Source organism: Dipodomys merriami, unplaced genomic scaffold, assembly GCF_024711535.1.
Source record: "Dipodomys merriami isolate MVZ:Mamm:240054 unplaced genomic scaffold, mDipMer1.0.p SCAF_70, whole genome shotgun sequence".
Classification (NCBI taxonomy): Eukaryota; Metazoa; Chordata; class Mammalia; order Rodentia; family Heteromyidae; genus Dipodomys; species Dipodomys merriami.
Window position 1 is genome coordinate 4,037,062 of NW_027206291.1, and position 14,060 is coordinate 4,051,121.

Here is a 14,060-nt window from a genome sequence, read left to right on the forward strand (position 1 = left end):
CACTGAGATGACTTTCACCACAAATTCCGTTTTCTCGATGACCCCACAGAGGTCAGGGGTGCGTCCGCCCAGTCGCTGCAGCCCCCACCCCCTCACCTGTGCGTCTCGTTTTCAGGTGCCGGGAAGGTGGCTCTCATCACTTACCAGACTCTCGGGAACTTTCTGAACGAATCCTTCTTCCATCACAGAAAAGGGATGCGGGGAGTCAGGCTGAACTCTCAGGTCGTGACTGGCACCATTGGCTCGGAAGGCAAAGTCGACCTGTCAGACCCCGCACTGCTGACTTTTCAACACACTCAGGTGAGCAGGACCCACGGTGAGTTGGAGGTTCGTGGGTTTCACCAGCTTTCACCCAAATCCAGCTGCAAGCACTGATAGGTAAGAGGGCTGAGAAGACATGTCGAAGCACCCACCAGTGCATCCCACACAGAAACCCAGAGCACCAGTGAGGCTGAGGAAGACAGAGAACACTTGGAAACTATTAGAATTGAGAAGATGCCAGACGCTGGTGGCTCACACGTGAAATCCTAGCTACTCAGGAGGCTGAGATCTGAGGACATCAGTTCAAAGCCAGCCTGGGCAGGAAAGTCCGTGAGACTCTTATCTCCAATGAGCCACCAGAAAACCAGAAGTGGCGCTGTGGCTTAAAGTGGTACAGCACTAGCCTTGAAAGCTAAAGCTCAGAGACAGCACCCAGGCCCTGAGTTGAAGTCCCAGAACTACCACCATCAACCACCACCACCAACAACAACAACAACAACAAGGAGAATAAATTCCTCCTAACCCCCACACCCCGCCCCAGCAGGTATGGTGAGGCCAAACTTCCTCACCCATGCTCTCCCAAGCTGGTCCCTAACTCAGGACCTCGGATGAAAATCATGAACTCAAAAAGATGAAATCACCTTCACACCATCTCTTTCCAGCATGGCACCCTAAGAAGAAAGTGCTTGTGTGTGTCCTGGGAAGGATCCAAGGAAGGGGGTAGCTGGTCTACCAAAGGCTGCTCTCCAGTGAGAAGTAACGATTCTTACACCACGTGCAAGTGCTACCACCTGTCCAGCTTTGCTGTCCTCATGGCACTGGCCCCCAAGGTATCAAGATTCATGGGTCCTGGAGCTCATCTTACACTCATTTTAGGAAAATTGTGTGTGTATGTGTGAGTGAGTGCCAGTCCTGGGGCTTGAACTCAGGGCCTGGGGTGTTGTCCCTGAGCTTTTCTGTTCAAGGCCAGTGCTCTACCACTGCAGCCACAGCTCCACTTCCAGCTTTTTGTTGGAGATAAGAGTGTCTTGGACTTTCCTGCCCAGGCTGGCTTTGAACCGAGAGCCTCAGATCTCAGCCTCCTGAGTAGCTAGGATTACAGGCATCGCTGCCCACGCCCAAATTAGAAAAAGACTCTTCGGGGGTCACCTGGTCGTAACCTTCGAGGTGACCTCAGGGCATGGCAGTAGAAGGCGAGGGGCACGAAGTGGAGGGAAAAACAAGGTGGGGTGGTAAGTGTTCTGCTGGGGGCAGGAGCTGGGACTTCTCTTCCTCTCCCGTGGTGATGGCTCATGCTTTTACCTCCCTGGCTCCACCCATTGCTTGAGAGGGCACCCTGGGCATGATGGGAGGAATCATTTGAATAGGTGCCCAAAGCATCATGGGAGCAAGAACCACAATGATGGGATGCAGGTCATGGGCCGTGTGTTCTGTCCGCCATCTCCATCCCCATGTACATAACAGTCCCTTCTCTGGGAGTCAGTGTAGAGCTCACCCCTCACAGTTGTCACAACTGAGAAGTGAGGAGCTGGGGTACCATCTGCCCCCTGGCTCTGGGTAGATGTGGGGGGGGGATGTCCTTCATAGCTGTTAATGGCCTGATACTTTGTGAGCGGGAGTGGAGGGGGCTCGGGCCAGCGAGGGAAGTCCTGCACATCTGGCCATGGTAACATGGATAGAGGATTGGAAATGCCCTTTGGTTAGGCGCTGGGGGCTTGGGAGGCTGAGATATAAGGATGGCAGTTCGAGGCCAGTCTGTGACACTTGTATCTGCAATGAACCACCAGAAAACCAGAAGTGGCACTATGGCTAAACGTGGGTAAGAGTGCTAATCTTGAGCAACAGAGCTGAGACCTCGCACGGGCTCTGAGGTCAAGCCCCATGACTGACCAAGACAAAAGGCTCCAAGGGGATTTTGTTCCTGATAACGGGAACTGTGTCTCTCCTCTGGCGGCTTGCAGGCAGACTTCACCCTGTCTGTGATCACCTGCGTGGGGCTGAGCGTATCGCTGCTGTGTCTCCTCCTGGCGGCCCTCACCTTCGTCCTGTGCCGGCCCATCCACAACACAGGCACCACGCTCCACCTGCAGCTCTCTGTCTGCCTCTTCCTGGCACACTTGCTTTTCCTCACAGGCATCAACCGAACTGAGCCGGAGGTGAGCGGTGTCACTGAGTGATCTCATTGCCAATCAAAAGATGACAAGGAAGAGACATTCATCAGAGCAACGGGGTAGGAGAAAGAGAAAGAAAAACCAAACTAGAGAACCAAACTAGAGATCTTAAGGTTTCTTCCTGCAGAACGAGTGTCTGTTTATTCACTGGATGTCCAACTGGTGGAATTACTTCGGGTTAACATTAGCTGCTGTAACAAATAAGCCCCCAGCATATCAGAGGCTTAGCACAGTCCTTATTTCCTGTAGATGCGTCAGGGGTGAGCAGATTGAAAGTTGTCGATCCTTCACTTCCAAGCTGAAGGAGACTCTTCCAAGGCTATCCTGTTTTAAACAACACAATGGGCAAAGAGAGCATCACAGAGTGCTTTTAGAAAGGCTTAGGTTTATATGGAATGCACAGACTCCTTCAGCTCGTGTGTGTGTGTGTGTGTGTGTGTGTGTGTGTGTGTGTGTGTGTGTGTGTGTGTGCTGGCACTGGGCTTGAACTCAAGGCCTGCGTGTTCCCTTAGCTTTTTTTTTTTTTTTTCAATTAAAGTTGATGCTCTACCTCTGGAGCCACAGGTCCACTTCTGACCTTTGAGATAGCAATCTCACAAGTTTTTCCCTTCCTAAGCTGGCTTTCAACCATGATCCTGAGATCTCAGCCTCCTGAGTAGCTAGGATTACAGGCGTGAGCCACTGGCACCCGCCTTACATTGACTTCAGAGAGAAAATAGGATTTTTATTTCTCTGTTGCTGTGTCCATCATGTATTTGTGAGCTTCTCCAGTGACATTTATTCCATGTCATTTCTGACCTGCTGTGTTCACGGGAAAGGCTAATTCCAATAGCCAACAGATACTTCCAGAAATTGGACAGCCTCCTGGCAAAGGGCCGTAGGGGTTGGAGGTTGCCGGTCCAAGCCAAACTCTAAGCAAGACGCCAAGAAGATAGTGAGAGCCAGGTGCTGGTGGCTCACACCTATAATCCTGGCTATTCAGGAGGCTGAGATCTGAGGATCATGGTTCAAAGCCAGCCCAGGCAGGAAAGTCCATGAGACTCTTATCTCCAATGAACCACAGGGAAAATGGAAGTGGTGCTGTGGTTCAAAGTGGTAGAGTGCTAGCCTTGAGCAAAAAGAGCTCAGGGACAGCGCCCAGGCCCTGAGTTCAAGCCCTACAACTGACAACAACAACAAAGAAAGTGAGATCTGGCCCGCATGCGCCCCCACTGCCAGCTCCTCTCTCCCTTCTAGACGCTGTGCGCCATCATAGCAGGGGTGTTACATTACCTCTACTTGGCCTCCTTCATGTGGATGCTTCTAGAAGGCCTCCACCTCTTCCTCACCGTCAGGAACCTTAAGGTGGCCAACTACACCACCACAGGACGATTCAAGAAGAGATTCATGTACCCTCTGGGCTATGGAATCCCAGCTGGCATCGTGGCTGTGTCTGCAGCAGTTGGACCTAAGAATTATGGAACCTTTACCCAGTAAGCATGAAGCGGGGGGGAGGAGGGGTTAGAAATGAATTTCAGTGTTATGACACCAGAATGATTTTTGGTTTGTTGTTTGTTTTCTTTTGTTCCTGCTGGTTCTGGGGTTTGAACTCAGGACCTGGGTGCTGTCCCTTACCTTTTTTGTTTTTGTTCAAGGCTGGTGCTCTACCACTTGAGCCACACTTCCATTTCTGGCTTTGTGATGGTTAACTGGAAATAAGAGTGTCATATCTTTCCTGCCCAGGCTGGCTTTGAACTGTGATCCTTGGATCTCAGCCTCCTGAGGAGCTAGGATTACAGGTGTGAGCCACCAGAGCCCAGTTTAAAATGTTGTTTTCATCATAGCGGTCATTCTCATCCTAGCAATCCTTGTGGTCATCAGTGTATTTAGCATGTCTTACCTCTCTGCCAGGATCTATTTGTCCTCCAAACCTTCCCAGACATTCCAACTTCCCTACAAGTTCTATGACAGAAAAGCCACACAGGTCTACTGAGAGAATTCAAAGAAGATAGAAACAGGTGGAGAGACAGTCTGTGATCATGGACAGGCAGATTCAATCTTGTAAACCTGATTCCCACTTGATCTACAGAATCGATGCATCTCCAATTAAAAAAAAATTCCCAGGAAATATGTTGTGCCCATTCATGAAAATGCTTCTAAAGTTTATATGCAGAGAAGACCCAGAGTAGCCGACATGAGATTGAAAAGGAGGAGACTGGCGAGAACCTGAATCTTTGTTAAGATCGATCTGCTATAGTCAATCATTTGGTCTTCCCACCAAACTGGCCCTGCTTCATTCTTGGGGAGGCTAAGAGACTTGTTTAGCTTCCAGTCTAGAAGCCTGGACTCAAACTCTTCTTCCTCTCTGGAGGAAAAGGTAGCTGATGCCTCTCTTCCCGTCCACAGCTGCTGGCTCAACCTTGATAAAGGATTTATCTGGAGCTTCATAGGACCTGTGGCAGTCATTATCTTGGTATGTGGTAATTATTCATGGCTGTGCCTGGTCTTATATGGCCAAGCAGAGTATGTGCTTCTGGGGTGTGTGTGTGTGTGTGTGTGTGTGTGTGTGTGTGTGTGTGTGTGTGTGTGTGTGTGTGTGTGTGTGTGTGTGTGTGTGTGTGTGTGTGTGTGTGTGTGTGTGTGTGTGTGTGTGTGTGCACCAGGGCTTGCACTCAGGGCCTGGGCACTACTGTCCCTTAGCTTTTTCATTCAAGGCTAACACTCTACCACTTGAACCACACCTCCACTTTTTTGGTGACTCATCAGAGATAAAAGTCTCCTAAGACTTTCCTACCCAGGTTAGGTTCAAACGGTGATCCTCAGATCTCAGTCTCCTGAGTAGCTAGGATTACAGGTGGGAGCTACCAGTGAATCATTTTTATTGTGGTGCTGAGAATCAGACCCAGGGAAGGTCTCACAGGTGCTAAGCAAAAGGCCAACCTCTGACCTGTGCCTTTAGTGTTCTCTCTCTCTCTCTCTCTCTCTCTCTCTCTCTCTCTCTCTCTCTCTCTCTCTCTCTCTCTCTCTCTCTCTCCCCCCCCCCCATTAGAAAAGCCTGGCTTTCACTGAGTAAATGGTTATCTCCACAAGGGAACTAGGAACTTGTGGATTACACCTGCTATGGAGATGAATGATAACAGACTTCCATTTCCAGCACCCTGTTTTGAACAATTGAGGATCAATCTACCCAGCCAATCACCAGGTGTCACAGAGCACTCACTGCGCACAGTACAAACCGTACCACATCACGCTGGTCCAAAGAAACCTCTGTCTCTGGGGGAACGATTCTCAGATCCAGCGCAAGTTAAGGTGCCTGAAAGGGTCTCTGCAGAATAGCTCAAGTCGCTTTGTTTCACGCTGCTTCCATCCACAGATAAACTCGGTGTTCTACTGCCAAATTCTGTGGATTCTGAGAAGCAAAATTGCCTCCCTCAATAAAGAAGTGTCTACCCTTCAGGACACCCGGTAAGGAAAGGACCATCATCAGTGGTGCCCAGGGATTTGGCTTTATAAGACCATTCTTTCCGGGAGAGAAAGCCCATTAAACACAAGGTATGGGCTGGACACCGGTGGCTCACCCCTGTGATCCTAGCTACTTAGGAGGCTGAGATCTGAAGATTGAGGTTTGAAGCCATGCTGGGCAGAAAAGTCTGAGATGCCTATTTCCAATTAACCAGAAAAAAAAAGGGGGAGCTAGAAGTTCAGCTGTGTCTCAAGTGGTTAAATGCCAACATGGAGTGAAAAGGCTAAGGGATAGTGCCCAGGCCCTGAGTTCAACTCTCAGTGTCTGCACACATACAAAAACAGATGAGGAGTCCTGGCTCGGTGGTAGAGTACTTGCCTCGCCCATGGGTGGGTCCCTGGGTGCAATTTCCAGCACAGAATTCATGTAATAATGGACCTTATTTATTCAGGGAATATTCACTGATTTTTCTCCTTGGTAGACACACTGTATATGAAACCAAATCCAGGAGAATCAATGTTGTCTTTTTATCTCCCTTGAGAGTATATTCACTTCTAAGTTCACTCTTTGATAACAGAAATTTAGTCCTCATAGGTATCATTTAAATCTTAAAATAAGAATGAGGAGTTGGAGGCATGATTGAGGTGGTACAGCACCAGCTAATAATGAGCAAAAGCATCAGATACCAAGTTCACGTCCCTGTCTCAGACAAATAATAATAACAACAACAATAATAATAATGTTTATTTGGAACTTGTTATATATAAATGTCCTTTGTCAATATTATTTTATGGAACCCTTTTAACTACAAATCATGGGATTGATATTACTATCCCAGTTATGTCCCAGTTATTAAAATGAATCAAATACATGCTCATCTTTTTTTTTTTTTTGTCATGGGGCCTGAACTCTGGGCCTGGGCGCTGTCCCTCAGCTCTTCAGCTCAAGGCTAGCACTCTACCACTTGAGCCACAGCGCCACTTCTGGCTTTTTTCTTTTTGCTTATGTGGTGCTGAGGAATTGAACCCAGGGCCTCAGGCATGCAAGGCAAGCGCTCTACCACTGAGCCACCTTCCCAGCCCTTTTACTGGTTTTTTAAAAGTTGTACAAAGGGGGCTCAGTTTATGTGTACAATGTATCTTGACAGCGCCCTCTTTCCATTGTTCTCCTCCCGGGTCTCTCCCAGCCTCACCCAGCCCCTCATTTCCTAGTTCCATTTCCACAAATGGATACATATCTGGAACTGGTTTGTTATATAGATAAAAAACTACACTGCTCAACCTCTGTCTGACCCTGCGTTTGGTCTTATCTACTAACCAAGATGACCTAACATCTCTTGTCCCCAGTTTCCTTCATCCTTAAGGACCTAAGAATGTCAGCCTTCTGGGAATTTCCCAACCCTGTACATGTGTGTAAGTGAAGATTCGTGGTGGGGACACACACACACACACACACACACACTGCAAAGTTCTCAGTCAATTGCTAAACACCCAACGCAATTTTTGTTTGAGGAAACCCAGTAGGACAGGAAGTCAGGAAATCATCCAAATGCACCCACCCAAAATCGTACAAGGCATTGCCTACAAATCTCACAGTGATTCCATGTAGAGGACTTAGTCATCTTCAAGAATGGTCAGCAGCAGTGATTGAAAAGCTGGGCTCAGCCTCATCTTCAAGTAGGTGGCTATAAAGATCACTCAGCTGGTGGACACTGGTGGGTCACGCCTGTAGTCCCAGCTACTCAGAAGGCTGAGATCTGAGGATTGTGATTCAAAGCTAGCCCAGGCAGGAAAGTCCAGAGAGACTCTCATCTCCAATTAACTACAGAAAACTGGAAGTGGAGCTGTGGCTCCAAGTGGTAGAGCACTAGCCTTGAGCCAAAGAGCTCAAGGACAGCACCCAGGCCCTGAGTTCAAGCCCCACGACTGACAAAAGGAAAAAAAATGCTTATAGATAATAGTTAACATTGCCCTTTTCCCTGCAGAGTCATGACATTGAAAGCCATTTCGCAGCTCTTCATCCTGGGCTGTTCGTGGAGCCTTGGCTTTTTCATGGTGGAGGAAGTAGGGGAGGTGGTTGGCTCGGTCATGGCCTACTTGTTCACCATCACCAACGTCCTGCAGGGGGTGTGGCTCTTCGTGGTACATTGCCCGCTGAACCGCCAGGTGAGCCCTCTCCGCCCAGGGCACCGCCCAGGGCCTGCTCCCCCTCCCCCTACTTTGTGATGGGTCTCGCGAGATCCATCTTCTACTTGGAATGAGGAACCAGTGCTGCTTGGCCCTGCCGAGTCCTCTGGGCTTACCAACGAATCATCTCCATGGAGCTCTCTTTTTGTTTTTCCTGCCCATGGCGGGGCTTGAACACGGGGTCTCATGCTCTCTTAGCCCTTTGCGCTCTACCCCTTGAGTCACACTTCAACCTTCAACTTTTTGGTGGCGAATTGGAGAGAAGAGTCTCATGGGTTTTCCTGCCCAGGCTGGCTTCAAACCATGATCCTCAGATCTCAGCCTCCTGAGTAGCTAGCATGACAGGCCTGAGCCACCAGGGCCCCGCTTCTACCATTCTCTCGGGAGAGCATGCGTGGGTTGGGGTCAGGGGCCATGTTGCCTCTGGAATTGCCTTTCTGGATGTTTCCTTTGCTGTCAAGTGGAACTGGTAGCAGCTGCAGTGCCGGTGGTGGAAGGCCCGGCTCTCCCCCAGGTCTCAGCACTGCCTGTGGGCTCTGGGTTCTTCCTGCCCAGAAGAAATACAGTTTCAGTTCCCTGGTGAAGCAGGGCTGAGCGCTGACTCCTTCCCTGCCCACGTTCACGTGTCCAGAAGCTAAGTGAGGTTGACTTGGGGCATTTCCGGGCACGCAGTGGCATTTCCGTGTCAGGGCTGCGGGATTAGAATGGCAGATGTGTCCCGGCTTCTGGGTGACCTTGGCTGAGTCCACACACCTTCAAGAGAACTCACTCCGGCAGAGTCCAAGGAAAGGTGGAGGCCTGTCTTCACCGAGTCGAGGTGAGGGTTAAATGACCAAAGGGCCTCACACATAGCTAGTGTGCCATGAATGGTGCCGCCAGCACCGCATCAGTTACCTTGATGCCCATCACCACCATCACCGCCATCACCATTATAACTTATCACCACCACCGCCATCACCATCAAATGATGATCACCAACATCAGCACCAATATAACCACCATGGCCACCACTGCCCATCAAGGTCATCCAACACAAATACCTTTCCACAATGGAGATTAAGTTTCAATCAAATGAATCCCCCTGAGTGTGGCCAAGACAACAAGAAGGAAATGACCAGGACGTGCCAGTGGGGGACTTTGTTCTCTCGTTGTCAGGTCCACTGGCTGTAACCCCGGCTTCTCTCTCTCTCTCTCTCAGGTGCGGATGGAATACAGAAAGTGGTTTAGTGGAATGCGGAAAGGGGCTGAGGCTGAGAGCACGGAGATGTCCCATTCCACCACCCACACCAAAATGGTACGAGCAGCTCCCAACCCTCAGAATGCCTCCTCCCAGCCCAGCACTGGGTGTGGCCTGATCTGAAAGACAATTGCTTAGCTTCTTGACAATTGTTAGCTCCACACAAGAGCATATAATGCTTTCTCCCTTCCTTTCCTTTCTCTTCTCCCTCTTTACTTTCCACATCTTCTTCCCTTTTCTTTCCCCTTCTTTGCCATTTTTATTTCCTTCCTTCCTTCCTTCCTTCCTTCCTTCCTTCCTTCCTTCCTTCCTTCCTTCCTTCCTTTCTTCCTCCCTCCCTCCCTCCCTTCCTTCCTTCCTCCCTCCTTCCCTTCCTTCCTTCCTTTTTTCCTTCTTTTCTTCCTTTTTTCTTTTTGTGCCACTCCTGAGGCTTGAATTCAGGGCCTGGACACCGTCTCTGAGCTTTGATGTTCAAGGCTAGCAACCACTTGAGCCACAGCTCCACTTCCAGTTTCTGGTGGTTTTATTGGAGATAAAAATGGCATAGACTTTTCTACCCGGGCTGGCTTCAGCTCTCAGCCTCCTGAGTAGCTAGCATTGCAGGTGTGAGCCACCCTGGCCTGGCTTTTCTTTAAAGGATTATGTCATTTAAAAGGTGTCTCAGCCCGTTTACCCAACACACGTCCATTACCCACTCTGTATGCCCTGTCCAGTCATTGGGACACAGCACCAGACAAGTTGGCAGCCCTTTCCTTCCCAGTGTCCACATCCAAGCTGGGTGGATGCACAGAGAGTAAGCCACAATAACTGAGTCACACAGTCTGTTAGAAAACATTGTTACATTAAAAATACAACAAGCACAAGAAGTCAGGAGTCCACGGGTGGAAGTTCAGCTTTGTTCATTATAATCATTAGCTCATTGATTACACCAATGAGCCACTGGCACCTGGATGAAAATTCTTTATTCTATTGGTTGGCATCTAGGCCGATTCCAAATTTAGCTGTTAGGAATTGTGCCACAACAGACATTGAGTGTGCAAGTGTTTTGGTTCCGTGGTGCAGACACTTAGCAGCTACTCAAGAGGAAAGGAAAACAGGGAACACTGCCAGTGTCACACAAAAACAAACTAGCCACTTAAGATGCAGAAATTTAGGATATTAGGGTTTGAGGCCAGCCTGAGAATTAAAAAGAAAAAAATAGTTCACTGGGTGCAGTTGGCTCACGCCTGTAATCCTACTCAGAAGGCTAAGATCTAAGGATCATGGTTCCAAGCCAGCCCAAGTAGGAAAGTCCATGGGACTCTTCTCTCCAATGAACCACCAGTAAACAGAAAGTGGCGCTGTGGCTCAAAGTGGTAGAGTGCTATCCCTGAGCAAAAAGGCTCAGGGACAGCACCAAGGCCCTGAGTTCAAGCCCAATCACGAACAGCAACAACAAATTCACAAGACTCCCATCTCCATTAATTGCTGTGTGCAGTGGCGTGAACCTGCTGTTCCAGCTACAGAGAAGCACAAGTAGGAGGATCAATGCACAGGAATAAAGTGAACCACTAACTTAGCTTCCTGAGTAGCTAGGATTACAGGTGTGAGCCACAGGCACCAGGCTCCAAGAGAAGCTATGGAGCAGGTCTGTGGGCACAGGGCAGGTGCACTGGTCCCAGAACTCAGGAATCCTTGGCTTGGAGTCTGTATGTAGGGTATGTAGTCTTCTCAATAATGATGGGGGGGGGGGGACTTTAGCACACATACCCTGCAAGTCTCCCCCAAGTGAGCCTCTCATGAGGTTTGTTAAGGGAACCTTATTTAAAACTGAATTTTGGCCGGGCGCTGGTGGCTCACGCCTGTAATCCTAGCTACTCAGGAGGCTGAGATCTGAGGATCACGGTTCAAAGCCAGCCCGGGCAGGAGAGACCGTGAGACTCCTATCTCCAATAAACCACCAGAAAACCGGAAGTGGTGCTGTAGCTCAAGTGGTAGAGCGCTCGCCTTGAGCTGAAGAGCTAAGGGACAACGCCCAGGCCCAGAGTTCAAGCCCCACGACCGACAAAAAAAAAAAAAAAAACAAAAAAAAACTGAATTTTGCCGGGTGCCAGTGGCTCACACCTGTCATTCTAGCTACTCAGGAGGCTGAGAGCTGAGGATCACCATTCAAAGCCAGCCTAGGCAGGAAAGTCCATGAGACTCTTATCTCCAATTAACCACCAGATAACCAGAAGTCATACTGTAGCTCAAGTGGTAGAGAGCTAGCCTTGAGCTGAAGAGCTCAGGGACAGTGCCCAGGTCCAGAGTTCAAGCCCCACGACTAACAGAAACAAACAAACAAAAAAAAAAAACTGAAACTTGCCAAGTGCCAGTGGCTCACTCCTGTCCTCCCAGATACTCGGGAGGCTGAGATCTGAGGATCACAGCTTGAAGTCAGCTTGGGCAAGGATGTTCATGAATCATCTCCAGTGAACCAGAAGTTAGCCAGAAGGGAGGCTGTGGCTCAAGTGGTAGAGCACTAGCCTTGAGGGGAAAAAGCATCCTGAGTTCAAACCCAGTTTTTTTCACCCATATGCAAGCCTGCAAACATACACCTTTTGTTGTGGTCAGTCATTGAGTATAGACTCAGGGCCCAGCCACTGTCCCTGAGCTCTTTTGCTCAAGGTATCCCTTTGAGTCACAGCTCCACTTCGTTTTCTAGTGGTTCATTGTAGATAAGACTTATGGACTGGCTGGCTTTGAACTGTGATCCTCCAGTCTCAGCATCCTGAGTAGCTAGGATGACAGGCAAGAGCCACTGGCTAACTTTATAACTTCATAATGAGGTTATGGACTATAGACTTTCCTAAACTTTGGACCTTATAGAAAGCTTTGCCAGCTCCAAGGAAGGTAGAACTCTGGCCAGTTCTTGAAGTGTTTGTTTTCTTTTTCTTCTCAAGTAGGGGGACCCCGGGAAGTCATTGGAGTCCATGGAGAAGATTCATGGAGTTCATGGAGAAGATTCGTGCTGAGTCCATCTTCAGCCCCTGGCGCCCCTCCCTCTTGCCTCCCAGAATGGACTTGTGTGCCGCTGGCTCCCTCTGGTGGTTGTTGGTGGGTTGTGCTAATGTGCCTTTCTCGTGAAACACCCAGACTTCCAGCAGCAGGCTGGAAGACCATTTTTATCAGTTATTAATGCATTTTACTGTATATAGTTTCTCTGTGATATTTTCCATTCATTTTTATGTATCATGCTTTGATCAAGCCTTCCATCCATTCATCTCCTCCCCTGCCCTCTCTCCTCCCTCCCCCCCCCCAGCGTTTCTCCTTTCCTCCTCCCCATCCTTTGCTTCCAGTCACCTTCAACTCTAATAATTTGTTTTTTTTGGCCTGTCGTGGGGCTTGAACTCTGGGCCTGGGCACTGTCCCTCGGCTCTTTATCTCAAGGCTAGCACTCTACCACTTGAGCCACAGCACCACTTCCAATGTTTTTCTGGTAGTTAATTAGAGATAAGAGTCTTATGGACTTTTCTGCCTGAGCTGGCTTTGAACAGAGATCCTCAGATCTCAGCCTCCTGAGTAGCTAGGATGACAGGCATGAGCCACCAGCACCCGGCTACCCCTAATAATCTTTCAGGTCAAATGTATCTTGTTCTTAATTCCACATATGAAGGAGATCACCTGGTATTTATCTGTGCTATTTCTCTGAAAATAATGCCCTCCAGTTTAATGATGTAGCTGGGAATCGCAGGATATCCCTTTCTTCACGGCTGAATAATACTCTTTTGTGTCCATAGCATTGCCTTACCCACTCACCTGCTGAAGACTCCGTGACCTGGGCATTATTAGTACTGTAAATAAATGTCTTTGTGGTAGACTGTAGAATTTCCTTTAGAAAAATATCCATGGGTAGTATGGCTGCATCATCTTTTTTTTGGGGGGGGGGGGTCCGGTCGTGGGGCCTGAACTCTGGGCCTGGGCGCTGTCCCTCAGCTCTTCAGCTCAAGGCTAGCGCTCTACCACTTGAGCCACAGCACCACTTCCAGCTTTTTTCTTATGTGGTGCTGAGGAATCGAACCCAGGGCCTCTGGCATGCAAGGCAAGTTCTCTACCACTGAGCCACCTTCCCAGCCCTTTTTTTTTTTTTTTACAATGAGTTAACATGTACATGTAACATGAGGCAAGTTCATTGTGGTATTTGCTCACGTGTAGACACAGTGTACTTTGAACAGATTCACCTTCTCCATGATGTGTTCCCTTTCCTCCTCTCACCAAATCTCCCCTTTTCAGTGTTGACCTTCATTGTGCTACCTCCCTACACATCTGTTCTACACGTGTATATCACATCTTTTCCTCCTCTTCCCTTCAGTATCTTTCCCCTCCTCTCATTGATGTCCTCCTAAACAGTCCCTATTCCACACAATTGCTATTCTCCTCTGTTGAACACTTGATTTTCTCCCATTCTGGAGGGTGGGGGGGGGGGTTACTCACACATGCACTGGTCCTGGGGCCTGAACTCAAGACCTTGGTGCTGTCCCTGAGTTTTTTTGTTCAAGGCTAGCATTATTCCTTTAGAACCACACCTCGACTTCTGGCTTTTGGGTGGTTATTTGGAGGTGCGAGTCTCATGGAGTTTCCTGTCTGGACTGGCTTCAAACCTTGATCCTCAGATCTCTGCTTCCTGACTAGCTAGGATGACAGGAATGAGCCACAGGCACCCAGTTATCCTCTAATTTTTTTGTTGAGATTATTCGAACAACAATAAAAATCATTTCAAAAATATGCAATCTGAATAATGTAAC

At 48.8% G+C, this 14,060-nt stretch overlaps 1 protein-coding gene across 5 annotated transcripts in view; it reads left to right on the forward strand.

The window, feature by feature from the left end:
• Positions 1-13,733, forward strand: part of LOC138817759 (putative adhesion G protein-coupled receptor E4P) — a 31,175-nt gene extending 17,442 nt beyond the window's left edge. For 4 of the 5 annotated variants that reach the window (XM_070008406.1, XM_070008407.1, XM_070008408.1 and 1 more), the window contains 9 exons: positions 116-300; positions 924-1,091; positions 2,223-2,417; positions 3,669-3,904; positions 4,818-4,884; positions 5,785-5,876; positions 7,859-8,039; positions 9,259-9,354; positions 12,222-13,733. In XM_070008406.1, coding sequence (XP_069864507.1) covers positions 116-300; positions 924-1,091; positions 2,223-2,417; positions 3,669-3,904; positions 4,818-4,884; positions 5,785-5,876; positions 7,859-8,039; positions 9,259-9,354; positions 12,222-12,290 — 1,289 coding nt within the window. In that variant the 3' untranslated portion in view covers positions 12,291-13,733. Of the gene's footprint in view, positions 1-115; positions 301-923; positions 1,092-2,222; positions 2,418-3,668; positions 3,905-4,817; positions 4,885-5,784; positions 5,877-7,858; positions 8,040-9,258; positions 9,355-12,218 lie in introns of all 5 variants that reach the window. The other variant, XM_070008409.1, reaches the window with a different exon arrangement.
• The last annotated feature ends 327 nt before the right edge of the window (positions 13,734-14,060 follow it).